General features: G+C 36.9%; 1 protein-coding gene across 23 annotated transcripts in view; it reads right to left on the reverse strand.

Moving 5' to 3' along the window:
• B3GALNT1 (beta-1,3-N-acetylgalactosaminyltransferase 1 (Globoside blood group)) overlaps positions 1–14,352 on the reverse strand; it is a 34,321-nt gene continuing 19,969 nt past the window's right edge. For 18 of the 23 annotated variants that reach the window (XM_082458434.1, XM_082458444.1, XM_082458432.1 and 15 more), the window contains 3 exons: positions 7,879–7,943; positions 4,909–5,001; positions 1–2,188 (listed from right to left, as the gene is read on the reverse strand). In XM_082458434.1, the coding sequence (XP_082314560.1) occupies positions 1,159–2,154 (996 nt within the window). In that variant the 5' untranslated portion in view covers positions 2,155–2,188; positions 4,909–5,001; positions 7,879–7,943 and the 3' untranslated portion in view covers positions 1–1,158. The remainder of the gene's footprint in view (positions 2,189–4,908; positions 5,002–7,878; positions 7,944–14,352) is intronic. The other 5 variants (XM_082458443.1, XM_082458440.1, XM_082458436.1 and 2 more) reach the window with 1 other exon arrangement.

The following is a 14,352-nucleotide window of genomic DNA, read 5'->3' on the forward strand; positions in this document are numbered from 1 at the left end:
CTTTCCTCTTGATGTGAAACTAATAACAATAGCAGCAGTGGTTTTTTTTTTTTTTCCTTTTTATTCTCAAACTGATTGTTAATGAGAAAAAAACACGGAGCAGTTAACAATGCAACTTGAATCTTTAGTCTTCTCTTTCCAGCTCAAGCACTGAAATATGACACTCCTTTCATAATATTCTGGCCATCACGTTCTCTCTTTTCTTTTTGGCTTCAGAGTCCTTTCCAAAAGGAAACATGCTGCCTGGCATTCTACATTACTCCTAATTTCCAGGTGGAACAATGAGACAGATGAAGTGACATCTAAAAACACCAGGGATTATATTTTTAAAAACAAGACAATAATTCAGATCTTCTTGCTTTAATTCTTCTCTATATTACCACGACGAAATATTTATCAAAGTTCAAGAGATTACTGATACGCAATAATGACCAATATCTACACATTAATGGAGCTATTCATAATAAACTCATCAGTGAAGTAACTGGAAAAGAAGTTTAAATATAAAGAGTGATTTTTCACTATTCTGTTTATACAATACTGAAACAACCATAACATTCAAACACCCATAAAAGTGCAAAACTTTAAGTAATATTAAATAATAATTGATAACTGAAATACTGCAACATCCTGAAGTACCTTCCGAATGACCAAAAAGAGATGAAATTTTGTTCAGTATAACTTCAGTTGTTTTACACAGAACTATATATTTAAAAAAACTGTAATCCATGTAAGATATACACAAAACCCTGAACTGACTAGATTGTTCAATGAATAATACTCCACACTGCTTTGTTGTTATGGACAAACGAGTTTATAATTCAATGAAACCCATTTAAGAAGTTTTAATCTACAGAATGACACGTTCAAATTGTTTGGTCCTGTGAGTTTTATTAACAAAAACCTCCCATTCCTTTATAAGATGTTTAATTCCTCTGAATATCATCTTTAAAAGGCCTGACTTGATTGTTGTCAAAATAAACCACAGGTCAAGTACAACCCTCCAGTCTCCAGCCTATAGCCTCTTCATGAGTTTCAGTTCCGTGTAAGCCACCCAGTGACCTTCCCATGAGTTTTCCATTGGAGATTTCATAGTCTAACTTTAACGTTTTCCACAAAGTATCCCTCCCTTCTCTAGGCTTTGGGTAGAATGTCAAATTAATAATGGCATGTGGTGTTCCTTAGCATAACCTGCCAAAATGTGATAATTTCCTTGGAAGAAAAGCCATGGGCTGCAATCACGCGTCTGAGTTGACAGACATCCAAATGGATCCTATATAAAAAGAAAAGGTTGGTGTCTTCCGGAATATGAATGTCCACTTTTAATAAATTCAAACAGATCCCAACATAAACATCTTCAAACTTGATGGGTTTTACGTGACTCATCATTTCATAGATTCTTGGCACCAAATCTCTGGACATTATATAACCCAACCCACTGCAGTAGGGAGGAAACACCTTGAAGGGATACTCCTGGTATGAAATATGGGTTTTTTGGTAAAATCCTCTATAAGAATAATTATCAATTAGAGGATAACCTGTGAAAAACTTCTCTGAGTGGTTTAAATTTAAAAGATACTTCACTAAATTGCCAGTATTGATGAAAACATCAGTGTCTGTCTTCATGATGTACCTGGCGTTGGGGCAAAACTCAGTTACCCACCTAAATGCCATAATTGTTTTCAAGGTCAGGTTATTGTACGTGTCTAAAAAATCTTGTCGTATTATGTCGCCATAAAGGAGGTGTTCATCCTCTAAGGATAATGCTAACACTTTGTCTTCCCTTTCAGCCTGTTGGCCTAATAAGAAAAATGTAAGAACCTCATATCCCCACCAAGACTTCTTTTCACCCCAAGTAACTCTAATGGCCTGTCTGGCTTTCACATCTGAGGGGTGTGAGGTCACCAGGATGACCAGAAATGGGTTTTGATGAGAGCAGTTCGAATGCTCTCGAAGTGTGAAGCGGAAGTCTTGTCTGTAAATGGGCTCATACTCATAGAAGTACATCAAGTTCACGCGTTCTACCACATTGTAGTGGGGAAGACTGAGGTACCACATCACCAGGAAGCTCAGGACCGACAGCAGCAGGAGGCTCCATTTCAGGGATCTCAGTGACATCCTACCCGGAAGGGTGGTCAGGAGTGCCGGGGCCATTCACAGCAACTCAGGAGCACGCGAGCCTCGGGTTCTGGAAGAGTTATCAAAGACCTGCTTAGTATGCCACCACCCAAAACACATTTTCAAATGATACCTGATCATCTACTTAAGGAAAAAGAGTTGGGAGAACAAAAGCTCCAAAGCAAAACCAAAAATCCTGACCTGAATCTACTTAACTTCATTTAACTAGAAGCAAACGGATACCAACAACCAAAAGTATATTTCAGCTTTTTACATCAAGACCAATGTTAAAAACATACCCTTAATTATTTGAGGAAAATTAATACTTCTTGTTTGACATAACTGTTGAAATATTTCTTTACTTCTTTTTCATAATGGTAAAGAAGAGAAGCAGTTTGCTTTAGTTTTTACTGTACATTTATTTTGTAACTCCCCCATTACTCATCTTTTTCTGTCCCTCTGGATATCCAGAATAAAATCATTAATGCAAAGAGATATTATCAGCAACAAAATCATTAATGCAAAGAGATATTATCAGCAACATGTCCAAATAAACCAAGGGTCTTTCTCAGCTGTGTGATCTGATGTGAATTCTAGCAAATCAGGAGTAAGAAAAAAACCCAATAGCTACAATTATTCATGGTGACCTGCTTGATATGGGATGAGATAAAGGTGGAGATGCTTCCCCCGAAAGGTGAGGCCTCTAAACACAAGAACGATAACCATCTCTGGAGTTTTCAAATGCACAAGACTATGAAACAGCTTTTACCTGCCCAAAATACCACCCCAGCCCCCTTTCTACCTCACTAGCTGAACTCAATGCTCAGTTTGGACTGCAAGTGCTTAAATTAAAGGCCTGCCCATAGTATGAGTTTTTGTGTGTTTCCCATTCTAATCCCACTCCAATCTAATCTAATCTAACTTCCCTGTTCAGAAATCCTGCATCAGATCAGAATCATGGGATGGAACCTCCTAGAACACTTGCTTTTACACGGAACTTCTAGCTGAGACAAGAAAACTGAGCTAGGAGACACAGCGCATTCACAGTCGCAGCCTCAGCTCTGCTTTGGATCCCAAGGATAAAGTTGGTTTACAATTCGGGATCCCACAGGCCTTTCCTGGTGCCATGATCATGGGCCTCAGTCCAAAGACATTCATGTACTTCAACATCCACAGACTGCACCAGGCACTAAGGAGGCCAAAGGAAGAAGGAAATGGGAGGACTACAAATCCCAAGGCAACAAGTAAACATGTCACAGCAATGTAGTACAGACTGTTTACGTCAAATGCTAAGGAACTTCAGAATGAGGGACAGATCAACAACATGAGGGGCAGGCTGAGGAAGCTTCTGACCATGCCCTTTCACCCACAATCAACTGGGGGAGAGATCCTGGGAACCCAGAATTTGCTATGGAGGGCGCACATTAATGTCATTATATGGAAAGGCTGGTCTACCAAGGGTTCTACCTTGGGGCAATCTCAGGTCTTTGGACACACAGTTCTTCTGCCTCTTAATACATATAAAAATGACAGGATCTCAAGACTCTTTGTCCTTTCCCTCTGGCCATATCTTACCTGCCCTGATTACTTCTTGCTACAATATCCTTTCCTACCTCTAATGTTTTTTATATTTTAAGTCACACAGTACAATGTTTCGGCAAACTCTCTAGTTCGGTTTCATGTGTATGTGTCTTGCCTTTCCACTTATACTCTATGACCTTGTCGGAAAGAACATTTTTCTTTTGACAAGAGTCAAAGTACAAGACAGAGACCTACAGCAAGAGTGCAATGAACACTGACCTGTCTGATATGCTATTTCTATTTGTATAAACATAAAATGTAGGTCTACCCATCCCACCCCCATCCTCCTTTCTCCCCCTTGCTAGCCTTACACAGCTAGCTCCCAGAAAAACCTGAAACAGAATAGACCTAGAACGAGAATTATGGAAGGAATTAATATCTTCTTACACTTTCTCCTCACCTGGCTACTAGACACAGCACAACCCTACGGAGCTCCATCTAATCTCAGCCATCGATGACCTGTGCATTTATTACAACTGTTATCAAATGGCAGTTTTACGTCTCATTCTAACAAATCGGCACATGATAACAAATTTCGGACAAATGGAAGGAAAGCATCCTGAGTAAGGGGCTTCATGTATAACTGCACACAGGCAATGGAGGCCTGGCTACTCTTCAATAATGGGAAGAACTCAAAAACAGCAAATCTTATTATAAAAGTTATCCTATATGCATTCTACAAGCCACAGTTCATAAATGTGAAATTGTGTCTGCAGTTATGATGTCTACTGCTTACGGGCCTACGAAGAAAATAAAGTAGCAGCAAAAAGAAGAGGAACTATCTATTCCAAAAGTGGGGGAAGGTCTTTCAAGGATTGGCTGGAACAGACTTCAGGTTACCCACAACGCAGGTGGCTCCAAAGGCAGAGACCAGAGCCCACACCTAGCTCTATCCTTTGCCAACCAGGGAGAGCTATGGGTATGTTATTTACCTCTGGAAGCCTCAGTTTCCTCATCTCTACAGAATGAAGATGTTAATACAGTGTGAATTAGTGACAGCGTGTGTAAAGCACAGATGGCCCGTGTCAGGTACGCAACAAACAGAGGCTGTCATCATGAGCCGTGTTCCACCCTTTGCAACTATTCCATCCTGTTTATGTTCACTAAATTGATTTTTATTGTCAAAAGGGATTATCCTAAAGAAATAATCTTGATGAATTCTTCTTACTTGATGAATGTTTCAAAGCGTAAACAGATTTTATTTCTTACCTTCTTGATTTATTTCTTCTGAGTGAAAGACCTTCAATTTCATCAACTGAACATTCAGTAGCAAGTAGTAGTCAAAAATAGTGCTTGAAATTTCTGTAAGATATATAAGAAATTTAACAGCATCTACTTATGGGTCAGGGAATTAGACGTCAAAGAGGGGAAGGGAACCCCCTTCCCCATTCCAATTTCTTTCTGAACATGTGCTGAAATAAAACGTTAAAAAAAGCCCACGAGGGCTTCCCTGGTGGCGCAGTGGTTGGGGGTCTGCCTGCCAGTGCAGGGGGCGCGGGTTCGAGCCCTGGTCTGGGAGGATCCCACATGCCGCGGAGCGACTGGGCCCGTGAGCCACAATTGCTGAGCCTGTGCGTCTGGAGCCTGTGCTCCGCAACGGGAGAGGCCGCGATGGTGAGAGGCCCGCGCACCGCAATGAAGAGTGGCCCCCGCTTGCCGCAACTGGGGAGGGCCCTCGCACAGAAATGAAGACCCACCCAACACAGTCATAAATAAATAAATAAATACTATAAAAAAAAAAAAAAAAGCCCACGAATCTACAGAATTCGTTCATGGGTTCATCATGGAAGAAGAGCACTTGGTATTCAAGACGTAAAACCTCTAAGTTCTCACGGCAGATGGTGTCTTATGACATCCTACCACAGTTCCACTTGCCTGGATAAAGAACTCAGGGTCACTAAAAGGAGTGAAACATGAAACTTCTAAGAGACACTCTGCTGGTATCCTCTCTTTAATTCTCTGTTTCACACACATACACAGAAGGCAACCCTGACATGAGACTGTCAACTACCACTTCCCAATCCACTCCCTCCCCTGTGAACCTCTATCTCTACTTACAAATACCCAAGACACATTAGTAAACTGAAAACTATGCAGCACATCTCAATTCCTGCCACGCTTTAGGATGCTCATATATTGATTTTCATCAGTCAAATTTAAAAACCAGAATAGGATGTGACAAACAGGAAGGCACTGATATGTATCACTCCTTATACCAAAAACACTCCAAATGGATTAAAGATTCAAATGGGAGAAAAATAAACTGCTAGGAGCACAGACACACAAAAAATACAAATGAACATTTAACAATTTTGAAGTGGGGAAGAACTTTTAGTTATCCCAACTAAGGAAACAACCCAGAACTCATAAAGGAAATTTTGATCAAATAAAAATTTCAGAAAGTTCTTGAACAAGGTTGAAAAGCAAAAAAACAACATGATAAAAAGCACAAACAAGGTTAAAAGATTAAAAAAAAAAAATCAGGGAAAAAATACCTAAGATATTTAGAATAATTTATAAGCCAAATAAGAGTTCATACAGCTTAATAAGAAATAGATGAATGCAAAAAGAGAATAAACAGCCAAAGGGGAAGTTCTCAAAAGAATTACAAATGATTGATAAAACAAGAAAAGATATCCAAACTCACAAGTAAGCAGAGATATTGACAAAAATCTCAAACTGGAAAATTAAGGGGGAAAAATGACAATACTTAGTTTGTGTGAGGAAAAGAGGCATTCTTGTGCACTTGCTGGAGAGATTTATTAAACATGTATCAAAAACTTGAATGTGCACACTCTTTGACCAATATCACTGCTAGCAATTTATCTTAAAGAAATAATCAGGCAACTGTGCATAATTTATAATATAAAAAATTATTTTAAAGTCTCCGAATAGGGAATTGGTTAAACAAAATTATGATACATCCATACAACAGTATACATTTATTCATTATATGCAATGATGCTTAGCTATATTCTCTTGATATATTACTTAGTGAAAGATGCAGTAGCAAAATTGCATATGTAGTATGATTCCTTTTGAAAGATGAAAAGCCAAGTCTCCATAAATCCACATAGCCACACATGCAGAGCAAGATGTCTGGAAGGATGTGTCCCAATATGTCAATGGTTTCAATTCTGTGGACTTCCTGGAAGATTTCTTTCTTTTTTTTTATCATTTGGACTTTCCACACTATTTGTGTATTGTCTTTGTAAATAGATAAAAACAAAGTAAAAAAATTGGACTTCATGCTTGCGTATCTCAAAAGTTCCACTGAATGGTAGTAACCCTAAGCTAGCAGTTAGGATCCCAAGTTTCACCTTATCTCAGCTCTACTCCCAAGGTGTGAGCATGTACAATTCATGATATTTCTAGTAGGTATTATTCTCTTTTGTCTCAGTAAATATTAACTAAATACAGTAAGCAATGATTTTTAAAATCCATTCAAAACACTGTAATTCTAATATAACTCTAATAGGATGTATATTAGCTAATAATAATAGCATTACATACACACACAAAACCGTTTATAAAGTGTTTCAACAAATATTATTAGTTCCCCCCAATAACCCTATATTGTGGGCCAACTGGTTTTACTGTACATATTTTACAGGTGAATTTTAGAGTTCAAGTAAAATGAAGGTGAAATAAAAACACTCTGAAATGGACTAGGACTTATAAAGTGCACAAACTCTAGCTAAAAGAAGAACCAAGGGAATGTATTTTAGTATGAAGAAAAATGAACTCAGGAGGAAGGAAAGGAATTCAAGAAACAAAGGTAAGTAAAGAGATTATTGAAAGATAATGAAACCTAGTAAATATACAAAGTAAAAGAGAGAGAGAGAGCGAAGAACAAGCACAAAAACAGTATATTTTGGTGTGGTTAAAAAAGTGAAACCAAAATACTATATAAAAATGATGTGGTTGCTGTAAAAAGAGTTTCATTTAATAATGTGTATTAACCTTTAGAGTGACGACCCTGAAAGAACAGACACTGAACATATACATTCCACACAGATTAAGAAACAAAAGAAACAAAGCAAGCTATCAACTCAACAGAGGGCAGGAGAAAAGGAAAAAAGCAGAGAAAATGCATGGCAAATGGAAAACCATAGAAGGAGGTGGCAAAAGTAAATTTAAATGCATCTGATATCAGAGTAAATATAAACGTAAACTCACCTACTGAAAAACAGACTCTCAGACTGGCTTAAAACTCTGCCATATACTACTTATAAGATGCATGCCTAAAACAAAACAACACAAAAAGTTTAAAAATTAGGAAATTTTTTAAAAATCAGGAAAATGCCAATCAGAAATCTGCTCTAGTTATTTATTAACATCATGTATTTAAATGAACAGCATTTAAAAGGGACAAGGAGATTTTGTTACTAATAAAAGGAACCAACATATACATTCCTCACAGATCAAGATAAGTTAACAATCATGAAGCTATATAAACATAGAAACATAGTCTCAAAATACAGAAAGCCAACTCTGAAAAGTATGAGTACAAATGGGAAAATCTATAATCCTAATAGGAGATTTTTAACAAATCTCTCTAAATAACTAAATACATCAAGCAGAAAAAAAATAAGGATGTGAGTGTTTCAAATAAAATTATTAATATTATTAATAGTCTTGATTTAGTACCTTTCATTCAATTAAAAAGAACAGGAATATTCTTTTCAAGACCACACGAAACATTTACTAAAAAACTGATCATGGACTTCCCTGGTGGTCCAGTGGTTAAGAATCCACCTGCCAATGCAGGGGAAACGGGTTTGATCCTTGGTCCGGGAGGATCCCACATGCCGTGGGGTAACTAAGCCCGTGTGCCACAACTGGTGAGCCTGCATGCCACAACTACCGAAGCCCGCATGCTCTGGGGCCTGCATGCCACAACTACTGAGCCCGCGTGCTGCAACTACTGAAGCCCGCATGCCTAGAGCCCATGCTCCTTAACAAGAGAAGCCACCACTTGCTGCAACTAGAGAAAGCCCGCGTGCAGCAACGAAGACCCAGTGCAGCCAAAAAAAATAAATATAAATAAAATGATTATACTAAAAAAAAAAACTGATATTAGGTTACATAAGCTGTCTCCAAAATTCAAAACTTAATTTAACACAGGCCCCATTATCTGACCACAGTATTATTTCAGCTTAACTACCAAAACATATCTTGAAAACCACATAAACAAACACACAAAAAATCCTGTCAGGAAACTCAAAACCCTTACACACCCAACTTTTGTTTAATCCATAAACTTAAAGAGAACACCACAATGGTAATCATAAAATACATGCAACTGAATACCAGCAATGTATAACATTTCAATGAGGAAGATATTATACCAATCCCTTACTTGAAAATTACTGGGGGAGAAGACAAGTCAATTTTTTTCTCTTGTTGTTTTGTTTTAAAGAGTGATTTGTAGTTCAGGGAAGACAAATAGCTCCAAGTGAAGAGGAGAAGCTCTTCTTTATAGAAAACTGCCAATTATGAATGTAGATAGAATGACAGAATAAGAAAACTATCATGTTGCAACCTTTCATGAAATTACTGATTCAGGCAATGATTATCAATCAGTGTTTTAATCATCAAATGAAAGATTGATGGGGAATTAGACATTGTATGGTACCAAAGTAACACCACAAAGATTACTTTTTACTTGTAAGGACTGAAAAAAAAAATAAAATTCACAGTGAAGGAATGCTACCACTCTCATCCAATCATCAATCTCAGCATTATAAATAATGGAACAAACACATATTATTTGTCTCCAAATGAGATACAATGTGAAGTGTACATCCTAGCCAAAATGTTTAACTGGAATCTAATCACGTTTTATATGAAATACAGAGAGTAGAAGAACAAGCTAAGAACTCCACAAGGAAACACTCCAACAAACCCAGGAGGTGGGGTGTTCTATGGGACAACTAGCATGGTGTCTACAGCTAGTCAATTCCGTAAAGCAAGGGATGGCTCGAGATTAAAAGAGATTAAGAGACAATACACAATTGCAGTGTATGATCCCAGACTGGATCCTGGAGAAACTGAAGACAATGTTGATATTAGGTGATGTGAAAAGGATTATTTATTTTGGGGCTTCCCTGGTGGTGCAGTGGTTGAGAATCTGCCTGACAATGCAGGGGACACAGGTTCGAGCCCTGGTCTGGGAAGATCCCACATGCTGAGGAGCAACTAGGCCCGTGAGCCACAACTACTGAGCCTGCGCGTCTGGAGCCTGTGCCCCGCAACAAGAGAGGCCACGACAGTGAGAGGCCCGTGCACCGCGATGAAGAGTGGCCCCCACTTGCCACAACTGGAGAAAGCCCTCGCACAGAAACGAAGACCCAACACAGCCAATAAATAAATTAAAAAAAAAAAAAAAAAAAGGATTATTTATTTTGTTAGGTGTGATGATGTTACCTGAAAATGTTCCTGGGTAAATAAATGTGCTATATCCATACAATGGAATACTATTCAGCTATAAAAAGAAACAAAGTACTGATACAGGCTATAACATTTTATTTAAGAATTCAGAACATGGGGATGGCTTCACTGGGGAATTTACCAAACATACAAAGAAGAACTTATACCAATCATTCTCAAACTCTTCCAAAAGACTGAAGAGGAGGGAACACACCCAAAGTCATTCTATGAAGCCACTATCACCCTGATACCAAAATCAGACAAAGATACCACCAAAAAAGAAAATTACAGGCCAATATCTTTAATGAATATAGATGCAAAAATTCTCAACAAAATACTAGCAAACCGAATTCAAGAACACAAAAAAAAGGTCATACAACGTGATCAAATTGGATTCTTTTATCCCAGGGTCACAAGGATGGTTCAACGTATGCAAATCAATCAATGTGATACACCACATCAACGAAAGAAAAGACAAAACCACATGATCATTTCAACAGATGCAGAAAAAGGATCTGATAAAATTCAACATACATTCATGTTAAAAACTCTTATCAAAGTGAGTATAGAGGGAACATATCTCAACATAATAAAAGCTATTTTTGACAAAGCCACAGCCAACATAATACTTGGTAAAAAGCTAAAAACCTTATCACTAAAATCTAGAAGAAGACAAGGATGCCCACTCTCACCACTTCTATTCAACGTAGTATTGGAAGTCCTAGCCACGGCAATCAGAGAAGAAAAAGAAATAAAATGTATCCAAATTGGAAAGGAAAATGTAAAAATTGTCATTATATGTAGATGACATGATACCATATATAGAAAACTCCACACAAAAACTACTAGAACTGATAAACAAACTCAGTACGTTAGCAGGATACAAAATCACCGTACAGAAATCTGTTGCATTTATTTACACTAATAATGAAATGTAGAAAGGGAAAGTTTTTTAAAAATCCCTTTTAAAATTGCATCAAAAAAGAAAAATACTTAGGAATAAACCTCACCAAGGAGGAGAAAGACTTATATATTGAGAACTATAAGACATTGATAAAGGAAACTGAAGCTGATTCAAAGATATACCATGTTATTGGATTAGAAGAATTAATATTGTTAAAATGGCCATACTACCCAAAACAATCTACAGATTTAATGCAATCCCTATCAAATTACACGAGATTTTTCACAGAACCAGAACAAATAATCCTAAAATTTATATGGAATCACAAAAGACCCAGAATTACCAAAGCAATCCTGAGAAAAAAGATCAAAGCTGGAGGCATAACCCTCCTAGACTTCAGACAATACTACAAAGCTACAGTAATCAAAACAGCATGGTACTGGCACAAAAACAGACATATGGATCAATGGAACAGAACAGAAAGCTCAAAAATAAACCTATACACCTACAGTCAATTAATCTTTGAAAGGAGACAAGAATATACAATGGAGAAAAGACAGTCTCTTCAGCAAGTGGTGTTGGGAAAGCTGGACAGCCACATGTAAACCAATGAAGTTAGAACACTCCCTCACACCATACACAAAAATAAACTCAAAATGGCTTAAAGACTTTATAATAAGACTTGGACACCATAAAACTCCTAAAAGAGAACATAGGCAAAACATTCTCTGACATAAATTGTAGCAATGTTTTCTTAGGTCAGTCTCCCAAGGCAATAGAAATAAAAGCAAAAATAAACAAATGGGATATAATTAAACTTACAGGCTTTTGCAAAGCAAAAGAAACTATAAACAAAATGAAAAGACAAATTACAGACTGGGAAAAATATTTGAAAACGATGTAACTGACAAGGGCTGAATTTCCAAAATATACAAAAAGCTCATACAACTCAGTTACAAAAAAACAAACAACCCAATAAAAAAATGGGCAGAAGACCTAAACAGACATTTCTCCAAAGAAAACATATAGATGGCCAATAGGCACATGAAAAGATGCTCAACTTCACTAATTATTAGAGAACTGCAAATCAAAACTACAATGAGGTATCACCTCACACTGGTCAGAATGGTCATCATCAAAAAGTCTACAAATAATAAATGCTGGAGAGGGAGTGGAGAAAAGGGAACCCTTCTACACTGTTGGTGAGAATGCAAACTGTTGCAGCCACTATGAAAAGCAGTATGGAAGTTCCTTAAAAAACTAAAACTAGAGATACCATATGATCCAGCAAACCTGCTCCTCAGCATATATCCAGAAAAAAACTCTAATTTGAAAAGATACATGCACCCCAACGTTCACAGCAGCACTATTTACAATAGCCAAGACATGGAAGCAACCCTAAATTTCCATTGACAGATGAATGGATAAAGAAAATGTGGAATACAATGGACTGCTACTCAGCCATAGAAAAGAGTGAAATAATGCCATTTGCAGCAACATGGATGGACCTAGAGATTATCACATTAAATGAAGTCAGACAGAGAAAGGCAAATATCATATGGCATCATCTATATGCGGAATCTAAAATATGATACGAATGAACTTATTTACAAAACAGAAACAGACTCACCGACATAGAAAACAAACTTATAGTTACCAAAGGGGAAGGGGCATGTGGGATAAATTAGGAGTCTGGGATTAGCAGATACAAACTACTATATATAAAGTAAATAAACAAGTTCCTACTGTATAGCACGAGGAACTATATTCAATATCCTGTAATAAACCATAATGAAAAAAAAATTTATGTGTGTGTATGTATACACACACATATATATATAAAACTGAATCACTTTGTTGTACACCGGAAACTAACACAACATTGTAAATTAACTACACTTCAAGAAAAAAAAAAAAAAGAATTCAGAAAATGGGTGAACCAAAAAAACATGATGCTAAGTAAAAGAAACCCAACACAAAAGACCATATATTATATGAAATGCCCAGGACAGACAAATCTATAGGCAGTAGGTTAGTGGTTACCTGGGGGTGGGATCAGTGACTGACTGCAAATGGACATAAACAATCTTTTTAGGGTAATGGAAATATTTAAAAATTTGATTGTGGTAATGGTTGCAGAACCCTGTAAATTCAGTAAAAATCATTCAATTGTATAATTAAAATGAAATAATTGTATGGTATGTAAGTCATACCTCAATAAAGCTGTTAAATTTTTTTTTTAATTTAAAAAATATTTTCCTATTTTTAAGAGTCATATGCTGATATATTTAGGAGTAGAATGTCACAATATCTATATTTAATTTAAAATATTTCAGTAATAAAAACTAAAGAGAGGGCTTCCCTGGTGGCGCAGTGGTTGAGAATCTGCCTGCCAATGCAGGGGATACAGGTTCGAGCCCTGGTCTGGGAAGATCCCACATGCCGCGGAGCAACTGAACCCGTGAGCCACAATTACTGAGCCTGTGTGTCTGGAGCCTGTGCTCCGCAACAAGAGAGGCTGCGATAGTGAGAGGCCCGCGCACCGTGATGAAGAGTGGCCCCCACTTGCCACAGCTAGAGAAAGCCCTCACACAGAAACGAAGACCCAACACAGCCATAAATAAAATAAATAAATAAATTTTTAAAAAAACACAAAACTAAAGAGAGTTAAGAAAAGAAAAAAATTCCCTCTCTTATGTATTTCTGGTGGAGTAAAAAGTGGTAACACCTCTATGGAGGGCAGTTTGGAAATACATACTTATACAAATTACAAATACATTTATTATTTTATCAGTAATTTTGTTCCTGAAGTTTATTTCAGATACAGGTGCATATGTCCAAAATGATGCACGTATATAAGGTTACTGGCTGCAAAATTGTTTGTAACAGTAAATAATTAAAAATAAGCCAAGGGATCACAATGAGAGATTTCTTATATAAACCATGATACATCCACCCAATAGAAAACTTTACAGCAGTTAAAAAAAAAAAGAATAAGGATGTTCTCTAAGTACTGACATGGAAAGATTTCTAGAATACATCAAGTGAAGAAGTAAGATATAGAACGATGTTTATGTTAACTTTTGTGTTAGAAAGGAATACGAAATAAAACCAGTATTTGTATGTACATATGAAAAACAGTGGAAAGACACACATAGTAGACAGAGAGGAATGCGGTGGATAAGAAAGAAAGGTGAGAGCACTCCTTTTTATATTACTTTGTTATACTACTTGGTATCACTTTGTTATATTACTTAGTAATATCACTTTGTTATATTACATTGTTACCTATATATATTTTAAATATTATTTTGACT

This window comes from Balaenoptera physalus, assembly GCF_965194825.1.
Source record: "Balaenoptera physalus genome assembly, chromosome: 4".
Lineage (NCBI taxonomy): Eukaryota > Metazoa > Chordata > Mammalia > Artiodactyla > Balaenopteridae > Balaenoptera > Balaenoptera physalus.